General features: G+C 46.3%; 1 protein-coding gene across 1 annotated transcript in view; it reads left to right on the top strand.

Moving 5' to 3' along the window:
• Positions 1-16,317, top strand: part of LOC142466940 (embryonic polyadenylate-binding protein) — a 94,670-nt gene that overhangs the window by 66,198 nt on the left and 12,155 nt on the right. Inside the window, exon 13 of the mRNA XM_075572594.1 lies at positions 10,676-10,806. Coding sequence (XP_075428709.1) covers positions 10,676-10,806 — 131 coding nt within the window. The remainder of the gene's footprint in view (positions 1-10,675; positions 10,807-16,317) is intronic.

Below are 16,317 nucleotides of genomic sequence, written 5' to 3'. Positions count from 1 at the left end.
AAACTTTTTGCTTTCTGAATAGTCATGGCGCCTATCGGCATATTCGTTCCATACACTTAACATTCATTGCACATTTTCCATCACCTCACTTCTGTGGCGAGACAACGTAGTAGCACTTAAAGGTATAGCTCCTGGAGTACTTTTATTTTCTTCGTCATGTACTGTTCCCACTGCAGAGGTAGGAAGCCCTAATGCTCTCGCGATTTGGCCCCATTTTTCACCCGCTTCAAACCGCCTTAACACTTCTAATTTTACATCCAAGGTAATTGCTTTACTTCTGCTATCACTTGCACTTCATGTCCTCTTTCCAGACACCGTGACTTACTTTTACTGAAGTGTGAAGAAGATGAAATCCAGCACGTGTAACAGGTGTGATCAAAACAAATCGTGATCAACACAGTGGCATGAAAAGCGCAGGAAAATTCCGTAAATGCAAATGTAATGTGACGTATATATCACATTCAGACACGAATTGAAAGTGAAGTTACAGTGAAATTCCGTATATCGAGGGGTAACTGTACAACAGACACCATAGGTGATGGAAAGAATGTATAGCAAGAGTTGCCGTGTACTTAAGGAGATGGAGGATTTAGAAAAATTAATTTCCATATAAAGCGACAAATAGCAAGATATTCAGATGCATGAGTAAGCAAGTCCACAACATTCATTCTTACCCATGGAAAGTGATGTAAGTAGAATTGACATTACCATCACTAATGAAAACGAGATAAAGCAGATATATAGATGACTTGAGTTTCCTTTTCCGTAGCTGTATGTTTTGGAGTATTTTCAATACCTTAACAGACTTTAGAGTATCCTCTCCTTATATATGTTCATACAGTATTATTCACCATATGTGTACATTATTTTTGGGGTGGGCGCAAACTAATTTTTACAGTTATGGTATGCGTTTGTACTTTTGGGTCCTGATGGTGTAGAGGCGCACTGAAATGTTGATCACATAAATGGTTAAAATACTGATTCCTATGTCAATGATTCATTAACTGTGGTGGGGGGTCCAAAGACAGTGAAATTCATTTTGGTCACCTCGTCAGCTACCAATGTCTTTTCCCATCACTGTTAATAGACCAGTGTATAAATATATTAATTGTATTTATGTATCTATTTTGGTCCTCCACATGATGATTAACTTTGGGTTGTCTGTAAGAAAGAGGTTTGATAGTCACTAGATAGTCAATAAATCTGCTGCTAGTATCTCAGCCAATATTTCAGTGCTTCAAACTTTTTGGAGTCTGTTTCATTGAAGACTGCATGATACCAACTTCACTATACTATCCTTACTTTTGTTCACTTCAATCTCCTCGTCAATTCCTAAAACAAACTGCCTATCCTTGAGGTATTGAAATAAAAGTGTATGAAAATCTTCTTCCGGAGGTTCATAAGTTGTAGCATTAATGTTACTAGGAAGTTTACTTTGCCTATGATGTCTATCCAGTTCCCATTGCACATGCCTCCCAGGCAGCTGAGAAGAATTGAGGTGCCTTCTTTTCCCTGGATTTTCATGTTTTTGCTCATCCTATCTGGTCTCTGGCAGAGGAGGAATAGATGTAATCCTATGATTCCAGGCAGCATGAAGTGGCCCAAGTTCTGAGCTACAGTACTTTCTTTCTTCTTGAAGTAGATATTAAGAAGGATGATTGTCACGGGAGACCAGGTTATTTACACCTTTTTTTACCAGGATCATTCATTGAGCAAAACAATGTAATTAAATAAATTGTAGTTTTTTCGGCATAAATTCGCTTACACACAATGATACACAAAATACAGACAAAAAGACACACTCACTTTGGGACTGGGGCCGAAAACTAGACTTTCCTAGCTGCAGGGAACTCTATGGGAGAGTTTTACCCTTACCGGGAATTGGACCAGAATCTCCTGGAACCGAAGTCTGCATAAAATTCCATAAGACCGCGAGTTAGTTCAAATCTCCTGGGACTCAAATCGGCATAAAATCCCAGCCACGACCGTTATGTTCGATTCTGAGAACATGGGCGCAAAATGCTGGACAGCTTCTAGCGAGCACGCTTTTCAGACTCAAAATCGAAGCCTGTTGCTCTGCTATTCGCATAGAAGCAACTTTGAAAAGCACGTCCGCACTCTTACTACCGGGGAGAGCGAATCTGATTGACTCTGATTCTTATAGTATTTTCAGTTTTTCACAAAACTGAGCCGCCAATCAACGCGTGGGAACTTTCCCAAGCAGAAGATCCGAGCCAAGCTGGCTAGAAAAGCCGGGTCAGCGGGAAATCTGAAATAGCCAAGAGACATGCGCAAGCCTGCCACCTCTCTCCCTGGCTATCTCAATGCCACCCGCTGGGCAGGCTCAACCAGGTCTGGCAGAACATGTGGCATTCCAGAGGACTGCCATTCATCTCCGGACCTGGTACTCTGCCTTTTCCCGCTGACCAAATGCTATTCTCACCTTTGGGCATCCTGTGATTGCTTTGAACTCCGATGTCCAGCAGACTTACCTGCGCCTATGGGTTAGCTCTGGTAGCCCATTTGGACATCGGTTCCGAATGTAAAAAGCACATTACATTGAAGTATATTTTAATACACTTCTGAGTCTTGGGGGACAGGGAACAGAAAAGGAAAAATTTTGTCGTCTTTATTTCTATCTGCCTTATTCCCAACTCACTTTCCCTTGGACTCAGTTTGCACTTTGAGTCCCCCCCAACATTATATACGTGTAAGGAATCCGTTCCTGGTTTTGGCTGGAGCTCACTCTTGCAGAGTTGGTGAGCTCTCAGACAGACCTTTCCTTGGATTTGCAAGCACCTGTGCTTGCAATCAGTGCAGCTCTGTCTCTCTGCTCTGGCATTGGAGAAATTCCCACACACCCCTGTCTTGGGATTGGCTATCTGCCCTTCTTATACTGGGTTCTCTCTTTCCCTCATTGCTGAGCATAAACCAAGATTCTCTTGGATGTAACTGTGTTTGCCACAAATACTCCTGCCTTAGCCTTGCCTTGTTCCTGAGACCTGCTGCATTCACCCCAGGCAGAGGTCTGCTTCCTGGTTCTTGTACTGAAGCGCTGGATCCCCAGTGCTAGTTTTGCCTTGTTCCTGAGATCGGCTGCATTCACCCCTTGCAGAGACCATAATCATGGGCCGCTCCCTCTCCTCGCACAGAGGCCATTCCCGCGCTTCAGCTGCTACGCTGAAGCGCTTCGCACCCGCCTACCAGTTGCCGAACCCCAACCTGGATATCAACTACTCTGACATCTCCAACTCTGACCCCGGCTTGTCCGTGGATTACCCTGCCTTCTCCAACCCTGAATCGGCTACGATCGACTACGAACTGCACAATCCAGAACCGGCTTTGTGGTCTAAGGTCGGTGTATTCACATCCCCACCTCAGCCCTGCGGTCTGGTCCCGGTTTGTGGCGAGCACGCCCGTTACAATACGGTTGGGGCACCCTCAAACACTATACTGGTTGTGGGTCACCTTGGCACTAGCTGGGGTACCCCCCTTAACCTAGGGATTCCCTCAGCTACAGGAATACATATTCATCCCTGTGCCTCATTCTCCTTTCTGGGCTGTGCTAAAGCAGGGTACCCTAGTGGCGAGTCGCGCTTGCGTTTTCAGGGGGTGGTATTGCTGGGACAATGTGCCTACATGTATCTGAGAATCAGGCATGATTCCCGGGTACATTTTATAGGGGAACCGACAACTCCGGACCCCAAATTCCTAGGCACATTCTGACAACGGTTCCTCCACAAAACCCCCCTTGAAACTCATACCCTAGCAATCCCTGCTTGATTGCATGCCCGGAAAGGGAAAAAGACAAAATGCTGTTAATATATACAGTATAACACAGTGATACAATGTTATTGGATCCAAGAGCTGACTCTGTGGGACCCTTTTACACGAATGAGGGGTAACCAAAATGGGCTTTACTTTTATTAGAGAGCCTGGTTACCCCGTCGCATCACACCTCCCTCAAGATGAAGGCTCCAGGACAGTCACCATATCAGGTGGCTTGCTGAGCCTCAAAGTTGAGGTTATCGGGGTAGGACAGTGTCTTTTTGGCTGGTACAGTCCTTCAGCATGTTGGGATTACTTGCCCCCTCCATGGTACACGTCCATTGGGCACTGATCCGGTGTAGCAACACACTTGTCCCCCCCTGCCACCCGAGGTATCCACCCCTGGGTTGGGGACACTGACCACTGGTGTCACAAAAGGCTGCAGGGGCTTGGGGCTGCTGACTGCAGCAATGCAGGACCGTAGCTCTTGAACTGCCGGTCCATCCTCTGGGGACCAGGCTGCCAGCACCCATGCCCTCTGGTCGGTCATCTTAGTCAGGGGGTCTGCCAGGACACTGTAGGGGTCACTAAATCTCTCTAGTACTGCTGCGTGTCCCTGATCTCCCTGTCTAACCGTTTCCCTCCTCTTCAAGACACTGTACTCGGTCTGATGGAGGGGCTGCTGAACCTCGGTGTCTACCGGGCGATCAGTCCACTGGGTCCCGATTGGCTCATCCATAACAGGGACCATTGTCTCCCTGAAATCTCTCGCTTCCGCTCCCAGAGGGGAGCTGGGAATCTGTCTCCCCCTGCTCCACTGAGCCTTCCCAATACTGCCAAGGGACCACTACCTGGTCCCTTGCTGCCTCTGCACTAGCCGTAGCTCCTGTGGCTCGTACCCAGGTAAAATGCCTACTATGGTCCCCAAGCAGATCGGCATCTGCCTGCACCGTCTCCTGGTACCCTTCGTGGAGCTTCGGTAGTTCCCTCTCTCTCACGCTCTGAGCAGAAGTCACAATGGGGAACATCACATACATGGGGACACTGGTCGGGCATGGTCTGACTTACCTGCCGGATCCCTTCGAGCTCCTCTGCGTGTGGGGGCTCCAAAGGTAGAGGAGCGATGATCTGTGGGATGGACACCAAAAGCTGGGCAACATAAACCACCTTGGTGGGCATCGGTGCAGTCTGCACCTCTGCCTGGGCATCTGCCCGCTCTTGGCTCTTTGTGACTAGGGTCCCAAGAGCATCCTCTCCAGGTAACTTCTCTGGCATCCCCGTCTGTGGAAACTGGTGCCCTGGGCAGACCCTATCAGGTTGCTCCAAGTGTAACTTGTCGCAGGGGACCCCCAGGCCGACTGCGGATTGCCTCGGAAAAAGAAAAACTTTGTGGACTGCTGGCTGTATCTCTGCCTGGAGCGGCTGCATGTCTGTTGTCTTGGGGTACAGCGTCTCGCACTATGTCCATCCTGTAGCTGGGGAGCGTTGCACCAGACTGGGGTTACTGGACTCTGCAGGGACCTCTGGATCTGTTGGTCCCAAATGCAGGGGGATGGTGACATCCTCAGTGGTCAGGGTACCAATGGCTGCCCTGTCTGGACATGTGCCCTACTTTGGCTCCTGGTGCTGGCTGCTACTGTAGCAGCATCCTCCGCAAAGGAGCAGATGAGGTGCCTTAGGTCGTTCCCGAGTAGCATCTCGGTTTCCAACCCAGGAAAAACACTTACATCCATCATATCTCGACCGGCACCCCAGTCAAGGAACACCCGGGCAACCTGGATTGACCTAGGTCCCCTGTCTGGCATGGTTACCTGCATCCCTGTGCCCGGGAGCAGGTCCTCTGGATTGACCATATCAGGTCTAACCAGAGTGACCGTGGCACCGGAGTTTATCAAGCTGACTGCCTGGCGAGCTCCAATGGTAACTGGCCGCAAATGCTTTATCCTCACATAGTTGGAAGGCAGACCGACAGCTGCAACCTGATGCCCGCCGGTCTCCTCTGCTGTGCCACTTGCTAAGGAGGTATGGATCGCCATCTGTGTCCACTGCTGTACTTGCTGGACGGCTGAACGCTGCTCCGCTGTGAGTGCCAGTCCCACAAACGTGACTGGGCTGACAGCTGGAGTGTGTTGCCCCTGAGGGGGAGTGCTGGAGCAGTACCGCTCAGGATAATCTGGTCTGATGTGCCCAGTCTGATTGCACTGGTAGCACTGCTTCTCGTGCTTGAATTCTGCAGACTTGGATGTACTCCCCTCCGCAGATGCTGTGGGCTTCTCGTGTGGAGCGCTGGTATTGAACTCTGTGCTCTTGGAAGCCCGACCAGAGTAGTTACATTCTGGGCAGGCACCTTCCTGTCCGACCGCGCACGGCTGGTGCCATACTGATCGACAAGGCTGGCTGCATCCCGGCAAGTGGCGGGCTTACGGTCAAACACCCAATGCCTCACCAAGGCTGACACCGCTGTAAAAACTGCTCCTTGAACATTAAGTCAAGTAAGCTGTGGTACTGGGTGGCTTTGCATTCTTCCAACCAGAGTGCCATGCTGGATGAGTCGGGTGGCAAATATCATGTGAGTTTCCCAGACAATCTTGTCCCCAGACCTGAACATGCCCCAGTATGCCTCTGGAGTGAAGGTATACTGGCACAGTAACAAAGCCTTCACATATTGGTAGTAATTGCAGTCCCCTGACGGGATCCCCTGGAAGGTCTTCAGGGCTATGCCAGTCAATTGCGGATGTAAATGCAATACCCATCCCGTTCTGGCACACAGAACCAGAGACACTGATCCCCAAACATTTTGGGAAATCCATCGTCGACAGTGCCATCTACGAACCTGCTGAAGTTGTAGTGTGACACTTTTGGCAGTGGAGGTTGGTCAGGGTCCCGCTGGGGTCTTGGGGGCTGCACACCTTGAGAAGCTGCAATGAACTGCAACCTCTGCTCAAATGTGACCCCCTCTCTTCAAACGGCAAGGAGAGATGTAAGATCCGTGGTAGGGAGACCGATAGCAATTGGGGCTACTACGGCTGCACTCCCTTGTTCATGCTCTCTCTGGGTCCTCTTCCCTCTTCTCCTCCTCCGCCTCCACTTCCTCCAGGGCTGGAAGATTCTCCTGTAACCTGGCTGGAATTTTTGCCCCTGCATCAGCAGGTGAAGCTATGCCTGCTTCATGTCGCTAGAGATCCTCCTCCAGCTGAGTCTTTGCCCATCCGGCAGTTGGTAGTCCATATCCTTCACACGGGGTTACGATTCTGGGACGGTCCAAGGCCCGGTACCGACCTGACAATCTGTCCATCTTCACCTGGTGGCACTAAACTTAGTGACAAGAGTGAACCTGCGCTTTTCTTGCTTGGTGTAGTGTGTGTGTCACTACTTGTTTTGAGAGCTCGCAATCTACGAGTTCGTCTTCATGCTATAAATCCCTGCAGGACTTTATAGCATAAAGCTCAGTGATCCCACCGCTAACCAGTAAATAAGCCTGTCACGGGAGACCAGGTTATTTACACCTTTTTACCAGGATCATTCATTGAGCAAAACAAGGTAATTAAATAAATTGTAGTTTATTCAGCATAAATTTGCTTACACACAATGATACACAAAATACAGACAAAGACACACTCACTTTGGGACTTGGGTCGAAAGCTAGACTTTCCTAGGTACAGGGAACTCTATGGGAGAGTTTTACCCTGACCGGGACTTGGACCGGAATCTCCTGAAACCGAAATCTGCATAAAATTCCGTAAGTCACTGCTACGTTCTGTTCTGAGAACTTGGTCCCTCCTGACCACGAGTTAGTCCAAATCTCCTGGAACATAAGGTATAAAATCCCAGCCACAACCGCTATGTTCGATTCTGAGAGCTTGGGCTCAAAATGCTGGACGGGCATGGCGGGCAGGCTTTTCAGACTTAGACTCAAAATCGAAGCCGGTTGCTCTGCTATTCGCACAGAAGCAACTTTGAATAGCCTGCCCGCACTGTTACTATCGGGGAGAGCGAATCTGATTGGCTCATCGATTCTTATAGCATTTTCAATTTAATTTAAAAAACTGAGCAGCCAATAAACGCGTGGGAACTTTCCCAAGCAGCCAAGCCGGCTAGAAAAGCCGGGTCAGCGGGAAATCAGAAATAGCCAAGAGACATGCGCGAGCCTGCCACCTCTCTGGCTATCTTAATGCTACCCGCTGGGCAGGCTCCACCAGGTCTGGCAGAACAAGTGGCATCCCGGAGGACTGCCATTGATCTCCGGACCTGGTACTCCACCTTTCCCCGCTGACCAAATGCTATTCACACCTCTTACTGGCGTCTATGGGTTAGCTTGGGTAGCCTGTTTGGACATCAGTTCCGAATGTAGAAAGCACATTACATTAAAGTATATTTTAATACACTTCTGAATCTTGGGGGACAGGGAACAGACAAGGAAAAATGTTGCTGTTTTATTTCTATCTGCCCTTTTCCCCACACACTTTCCCTTGGACTCAGTTTGGACTTTGATTCCCCCCCAACATTATATATAGTTGGGGCACCCACAAACACTATACTGGTTGAGGGTCACCTTGGCACTAGCTGGGGTTACCCCCCACCCCCTTAACCTAGAGGTTCCCTCAGCTACAGGAATACATATTCATCCCTGTGCCTTATTCTCCTTTCTGGGCTGTGCTGGAGCAGGGTACCCTAGTGGTGAAGAGAAAAGGTGGCGGCGCACTGCCGGAAGTACTCACCAAAGGTAGGTAAAATGCATAAACAAATGTGAATTTATTGGCTCTTGACAAAGCGCCATCCGGTGCAAAACGCGCTTGGGTTTTTTTTATTTTGTTTGTGCCAATAAATTTACATTTGTTTATACCATTTACCTACGCTTGGTGAGTCCTTCCGTCAGGGCGCCGTCACCTTTTTTTCTTTCATTCATCGTTCGATCCGGGCTGGAGCACGCCAACTGCGGTTCACGCTGCAAGGGATAACTCAGTGAGTACTTCAGACTACTATTCATTATTATTGCTCTTAGTCACTATAGACCTTATAGAGACTGTATCCCACATTGTCACTGTGACGAAGAAGATTTACATCGACCAGGTTTTACAGTCTGACTCAGACTGCTTTTTCAATCAGTCACAGTGCATCTATATTTACACAATGAACATATCAACCATTCATTAAGTGTGTAAAGGTTAATATGTACAGTACTGAGAAAGATGTTTTAAATCTGCAACTGAACTGCTCTCAATTTATTTGCTTGTCGGGCTACACTTCATCAAATTGTTTGCTCTATATGTGGTTTTGATGCACTGTTTTCGTTTGGGATCTTCCAAACACATTTTTGTTCTACCCTAGTTGTGAGACGCGCTTGAGTTTTAAAGGGGAGATATTGCCGGGCCAATGTGCCTTCATGTTTACGAGAATCCGGCATAATTCATGGGTACATTTATAGGGAAACCGACCACTTTGGACCCCAATCTCCTAGGTACATTCTGTCAACGCTTCCTCCGCAAACCCCCCCTTGAAACTCATACCCTAGCAATCCCTGCTTGATTGCATGCCCGGAAAGGGAAAAACACCAAAAATGCTTACAATACTGTACATACAGTATAACAGTGATTCAATGTTACTGGGTCCAAGAGCTGACTCTCTGGAACTCTTTTACACGGATCAGGAGTAACCAAAACGGGCTTGACCTTTATTAGAGAGCCTGGTTACTCCCTCCCGTCACAATGAGATCGAGAGATCCATTGACGTTCTTCCGACAAGAACATAAAATTACCTGAACGTTTCAGAAACAGCTGATATTGTGAGAGTTAGACACCCGTGTAGTTGTCAATCTGTTATTTTGGGACACTTGACCATCCTAGGTATCTTAGACATTGGTTTACAGTATTATACAAATATGTCCTCACTATAGAGTTGAAAGGCAATGCTAAACTAGTTTAAATTTCAATGGCCCTAATTAAGGACCAATATTAGTACTAAAACCTTGCTCTAGTCTACAGTGATATACTAGCAATCTTTTTAAATCTGAAGTTTTTGTAAAAGGTTTAGGCAGATTTACAGTTAATCTATGCAGCAAATTAGGATCACACTAAAGATCTACCGTATTTCCTCGATTGTAAGACGCCTTCGATTGTAGAGGCCAAATCGATGGTACGTATTACAAACGAGGAAAATTAATTTTTCACTTGCCATGTTTCAGGAGAGGTCCCATGTCAGCGGAGGATGAAGCGGGCGGCGGCGGCAGGAAAGGTCCCACGTCTGCAGATGGTTGAAGATGGACAGCGGGTGGGTGTGCGGCAGCAAGACAGATCCAAAGTGTGCAGGTAAATGAAGATAAGACAGCGGGGGTGCGGTGGCAGGAGATCATAATAGCAGGAGAGCTGAGCAGGAGCAGAGCGGCATAGGGGGAACGGCTTGGGAGGTGAACACTGTAACCGGAAGTCAGACACCGGTCAACTTCCAGTGTTAGTGTGCCCCTCCCAAGCCGTTTCCCTATGCCGCTCTGCTCTTGCTATTATGATCTATTAGCCGCCTCCACCACCACACGCCCGCTGTCTTATCTTCATTCACCTGCAGACTTGGGACCTGTCCTGCCACCGCCACTGCACTCCCGCCCGCTTTCCATCTTCAACCATCTGCAGACGTGGGACCTCTCCTGCCGCTGCCGCACTTCGTCCTCCGCTGACTTGGGACCTCTCCTGAAACATGTTAGGTGAAAAGAGGGTGTTGGTACTGTAGACACTTTTTTTTAATACATCGATTCTAAGACGCACCCCGATTTCAGACATGTGAAAATCGAAAAAAAGGTGTGTCTTAGAATTGTGGAAATAGGGTAGTCAACATTCCTTCAGTAATCATTAGTGTGTTTTACGTTCCTATATTGTCTGAATGTGTGCATTATTTATTACAATTATTCTACTCTTAGGTGAGCGCCTTTATCCGCTAATACATGGAATACATTCAGCATTAGCTGGCAAGATAACTGGAATGCTGTTGGAAATAGATAATTCTGAACTACTTCATATGCTGGAGTCTCCAGAATCTCTTCACTCAAAGGTACAGTTTATTTAATATGCACAATGTTTTTGTACATGTAATGCCATATTAATGTTATTAAACTGCCACATTCTCTGAGCTTTTTTGTCCATTCATTTAAGTCTTTGAACACACATTTTTAGAAATGCTATATTACATGGGAATAAAAATACTTACGGTATATATACACACAGTTGAAAACAGTGCCAAAATACTTGTGGTAGTTTGTCAGAATTTACCTTCAAATTATCAAGATAATCGTGGTAATATATATGTAAAGTATATTATATTGTGTTTATAAAACTATATATAGATATAATAATGTGTGGAATAAAAAAACTAAGCCAAGTCGAATAGAGGACATACAGTGAAAAAATATCCCTAGGGGAGGACTAAATCTAGATACACAACACAATGAAAAAGTGTTATAAGAAATATAAATAACTAATGATGGAAAGTTCTTGGAATAGTCAAAAAAGGCAACAAAATGTAGACAAAAATAGAGGGAAGGATGGTCCTTGGAGACTCCAGGCAGCTTCCCACAGGAACAACCGCTATCTCACCACGACAATCTACAAAACAGAAAGGGAGCGTGCACACTCCATAATGTAAAACTGTAAACATTTAATCAGACCAAAATGTAAAATCAATACACTCAAACGCCGATCAAGGAAGCGCATGTCTGAGATCAATCTCAAGATTCCGCCATTGAGATAAACAAACGGGAAGCCAGCCATGGTGCAGTCCTCCTAATGGACTAGTGGTAGATGGCACAACCTCAGATACTGTCCTCCGGAAACTAGGCACTTCAAGTGGCGTTCCTCCACTACGATTTTCCGGCTCTTCTCCGTCAGTGGACATGTTAATGCGAAGACAAACGTCCCTACGTGTTTCGTTGCAGCAAACGTGACGTCATCCCCTGATGACACTACATAGTTGTAATACAGCAAGAAGAATTGGCAAAAAGGGTTTTTGGTTATCATTCACAATTTACATTCCAAAGGATATCAATAGGAAAATCACAAGTATGCATTTGCTATAGTGCAAGCCGCTCGGGCTACTGCTGCGGCAGCTTTTATTCTTATTAATAACTAGCATGTTCCTGGAATGTGACACTTTTTTCACCCGGAGCATGCCGGGCTCCTTTTGCCTTCCCAGCCAGGGGTCATGCCCGGCTGACGCGCGGTTGATGTGTTAATTAATAATGGTTCAGGATTTACTAGGCTGCAATGCTTCGTGTGTCCGCCAGATGGCATAAATTCATGAATTGTAATGCAGTATATATATATATATATATACATATATATATATATATACTGTATAACAACAACCCCTATAACCCCTAACATACAGTACTGTACACATACAGTACTGTATATGCACATCAATGATACTGTAGGCCGACGGGGGCGAGATGTGTTTGCAGCAGAGAGAGAACCGCTGCTCTCTCTGCGCAAACATCGGCACATTCAAAATTATTTAAAATACATTTTTATTCATAGTGTAGATGTGCAGGGGGTCTCCAGAGCTGAACCGCGTTGGTTTCAGGTCGGGGGACCCCCTGCTCCCCGAGATACAGCCCCCTTTATGAGGTGCCGGTATCCCTCTGCATTTAAAGGTCCCGATCACGTGACCGCGGCCTGTAAACCAAGCAGAGGGATACCGGCACCCCCTAAAGGGGCCTGTATCTCGGGGAGCAGGGGGTCCCCGGACCTAAAACCACAGCGGTTCTGCTCCGGAGACCCTCTGCACATGTACAGTATGAATAAAAAAACATATATAAATAAACACTCGTTCCTTACCTTAGCGCTTCAGTTAAAATACAGTAGGATACCGGCACGGGATACGGGATACCGGCACCTCATAAAGGGGGCTGTATCTCGGGGAGCAGGGGGTCCCCCGACCTGAAACCAACGCGTTTCAGCTCCGGAGACCCCCTGCACATCTACACTATAAATAAAAATGTATTTCAAATGTATTTATTTATAGTCATTTATTTATTTAGATTTATTTATTTATTTTTTGGCGGCTGCTGTGTGATTATTTTTTATTGTGGGTAGTGGGGGTGGGTGAAGGGGGTATTAGCCCCAACGGTGGCTGTTTAGGGCTTGCGGGGGGTAGCGGGAGGGCTTAACCCCTTCATGACCGTAGCGGTATTAATTGCTACGGCCGTGAAGGGGTTAAGTGCACCCGCAACCCCCCCGCAAGTCCTAAACTCACACCAAGGGCCAAATACCCCCCTCACCCACCCCCGCTTCCCACAATAAAGCGGGCACGGTGAGTTAACCCCTTCATTGCCTTAGCGGCTATACGCTAAGGTAATGAAGCAGCATTTCTGTATTTTTAATAATATTGTGCAGGAGCAGGGGGTCCCTGAGCATTAATTTCTGGCTCAGGGAACCCCCTGCTCACTGTTCAATATTATTAAAATACAGAAATGCTGCTTCCTTACCATAGCACATAGCTGCTAAGGTAAAGAACGAGTGTTTATTTATATATGTGTTTTATTCATACTGTACATGTGCAGAGGGTCTCCGGAGTAGAACCGCTGTGGTTTTAGGTCCGGGAACCCCCCTGCTCCCCGAGATACAGGCCCCTTTAGGGGGTGCCGGTATCCCTCTGCTTGGTTTACAGGCCGCGGTCACGTGATCGGGACCTTTAAACGCAGAGGGATACCGGCACCTCATAAAGGGGGCTGTATCTCGGGGAGCAGGGGGTCCCCCGACCTGAAATCAACGCGGTTCAGCTCCGGAGACCCCCTGTACATGTACACTATGAATAAAAATGTACAGTACTGTATGTTAGGGGTTATAGGGGACGGCTTTAAAGACAACAGCTCGCAAACGCCACCATGGGTTTTTACACGGCATTGCAGTATTGCAGCCAGCGGGAATAAAATGCTTAAATCACAGCCGCGAATATAACGCTATATACCCCGGGAGAAAACGACACAAAACCGCACATCGCCGGGGTCCTCTGAAATTCGCGGAGCTAGCCAAGTAAGAATAAAGTTGGTCGCCAGTGTATATTTAAGTCCATATTAAGTAACAATACAAAGTGGAAAGTCTCTAAGAGGTCCGATAAGACAAACTGTGATTTAGAAAACTTAGTTCACAAATGTCAAGATCTATGTATAACATGCAAATGCTACACTGCAAATTAAAGAATATCATATAGAGCAGGGGTGGCCAAATCCAGTCCTCTAGGTCCAGCAACAGGCAAGGTATTAGGGATATCCTGGATTCATCACAGGTGGCTCAATCATTATTATTATTAATAATAATAACTATTTCATATAGTGCTTTTCTCCTAATTGGATGCAAAGCGCGTCATAATTGAAGTATTGCGCGCAGTACACAGCACCTAGGATTGTTAGACACAGTCCCTGTCCAGATGAGCGTACAATCTATCTCCCTGTGCCTCAGGCACCAAAAAGAAAGTGCCCAAGGTCACAAGGAGACGACACTGAATTGGGGGAACCTGGTTCAACTCCCAAACTCAATGTCGGTGTTTACAGATGCAATTCCTTTACTTACTGAGTCACTCATCCCAGAGTGAAGACACTGATTGAGCCACCTGTACTGAAGCAGGGATGTCCTTGAAACCTGACCTGTTTGTAGCCCTTGAGGGCCGGCGTTTGTCACCCATGATTTAGTCTGTGGCAGAGGTGAAGTCCAGGTGTGGGGATATTTGTAAAAGAAGAGGTAATAACATATGTAAGCTCTCACAGATTTGTGGAGGCAGGAAAGCTGGTGTTGGCATAGGGAGAAAAGTGAGGGGTATCTGTGAGGCGCATGGACACGTACCTAACGAAAGGTGAACATAGAATGGCTTTTCATGGAGTCTCCTTTTTTCTTTGGACATGCTCCATTTTGCCAATGGGGGCAGATATATACAACATAATGGCTTCTAAATGGCCGGATGGATGGGGTTTAAAGTGTGGGAGTTTTTCAGAGCACAAACTGATCATGATGTAGCGCAAGTGACACAGTTGGGACAGCAATAGCAGAAATGCTTTGGAGAATAGTAAAAAGGATGAATTGTAGATAGCTGGAATCGGAATTTCTTTTGACCAGAATAACCTTAAGGTTCTTGCCGTGTCAGTAGCAGAACATATATGGTTCAAGATGGCAGATAGTGATGGATCAGAAGCTTTTCAGACAAGTTTTCCTTATTGTGGTAGGTTTCACTGAATACGTTGTGATCGGAAATTTCTTATTCCCATGAAGGTGCCGGAGACATTCTGGGCTTCATGCAGGAGTTAGAAAGTGCCCGTGTTCCAGAAATCTGTTGCCCATCTTTATAATGGCATCTCTGACTAGATTTGGGTCGCTTACAATTTTATGGACACCTAGCATCTGTGTATGGAAGGCCACTTGACAGTGGCGGTGGATGGAAACTTGATGCCAATAGTGGGGGTATTGCAGTCGGCTGACTGTAATACCTGTCCTGAATGTGCAGGTTCCAACCTTGAGAGCGCGGAGACCCTTCCCTTTTCTGATCTTTATTCTGAAAGATCATGTTCAAAGACAAATTTACGGAATCCTGTGGTGCTAACAGACCTTTACCTGCACGGGGTCCTATCAGAATACAGCAAGAGAAGAGAGAACAACGTCCCGATATCAGTGTATCGGAGTTATGTATCCGGCTGCATACATGAATGACGAGGGCATTTTAAACTGTAGCAGTGTCAGATTTTCCTTACCTTCCAGTAGTGAACTGCAATATAAATATGGCTGCGATTTTAGAAGTGAATGGTTATGAACGCCATCATTATAGTCACCAGAGCGATTTTAGCACTCCACTGCTATATTTCCCACAGTGTTTAGGAGCGGATTACACTCCTGCATGCAACCTCAATCAAACGGGGCTAAACAGCTGACGCACAGGGAGTGCCTCATGCTCGTTACTCCCAGTACTCTGACAGCATTACACTGTTATCTAACTGCCACTGATGGTAACTTATGACCACAGGGGACTTAGAGCATGGGGCTACATATGGCTAAACTATAGCTATACATTACTATACTAAGGAGAAGCAATTAAGGTTACATACTACTGTTCCTCCACTTATATAGCTATTAGGTGTCAATTTTGACACAAAGATTCAATAACCTACACACTACAGCATATATTATGATTCTCAGCTATATCATTTAGTAGCTGATGAGATATACCATCTGCAGTAACATACATTGTACTCCTCACCCTGGCCAAGGGACAGTATCATTACTTACCTTTATTAACTTAAGCAATTAGACACTGCTACCATTAGACCGACAATAGGGGTCTATCCTTAAGTAGCGATCCGCTACTACTGGCAAAGTTCCAGTCACCTGACATATTCATGTCATGATTATTTAAAAAAAATTCTTTATACACCATTTATTTTAATACTTAATCAATTAATAAAGATTACTTTTAATTAATACATAAACCAAAATTGATAATTGAGTGCTACAATATCTGAGTTCTTTCTCTTAGGTTTTTTGCATATACAATTCTCAGAAAAGCACCTTATCCATACAATAC

This window comes from Ascaphus truei, chromosome 15 (genome assembly GCF_040206685.1).
Source record: "Ascaphus truei isolate aAscTru1 chromosome 15, aAscTru1.hap1, whole genome shotgun sequence".
NCBI classification, from domain to species: domain Eukaryota; kingdom Metazoa; phylum Chordata; class Amphibia; order Anura; family Ascaphidae; genus Ascaphus; species Ascaphus truei.
This window is presented reverse-complemented; position numbering and strand designations above follow the sequence as displayed.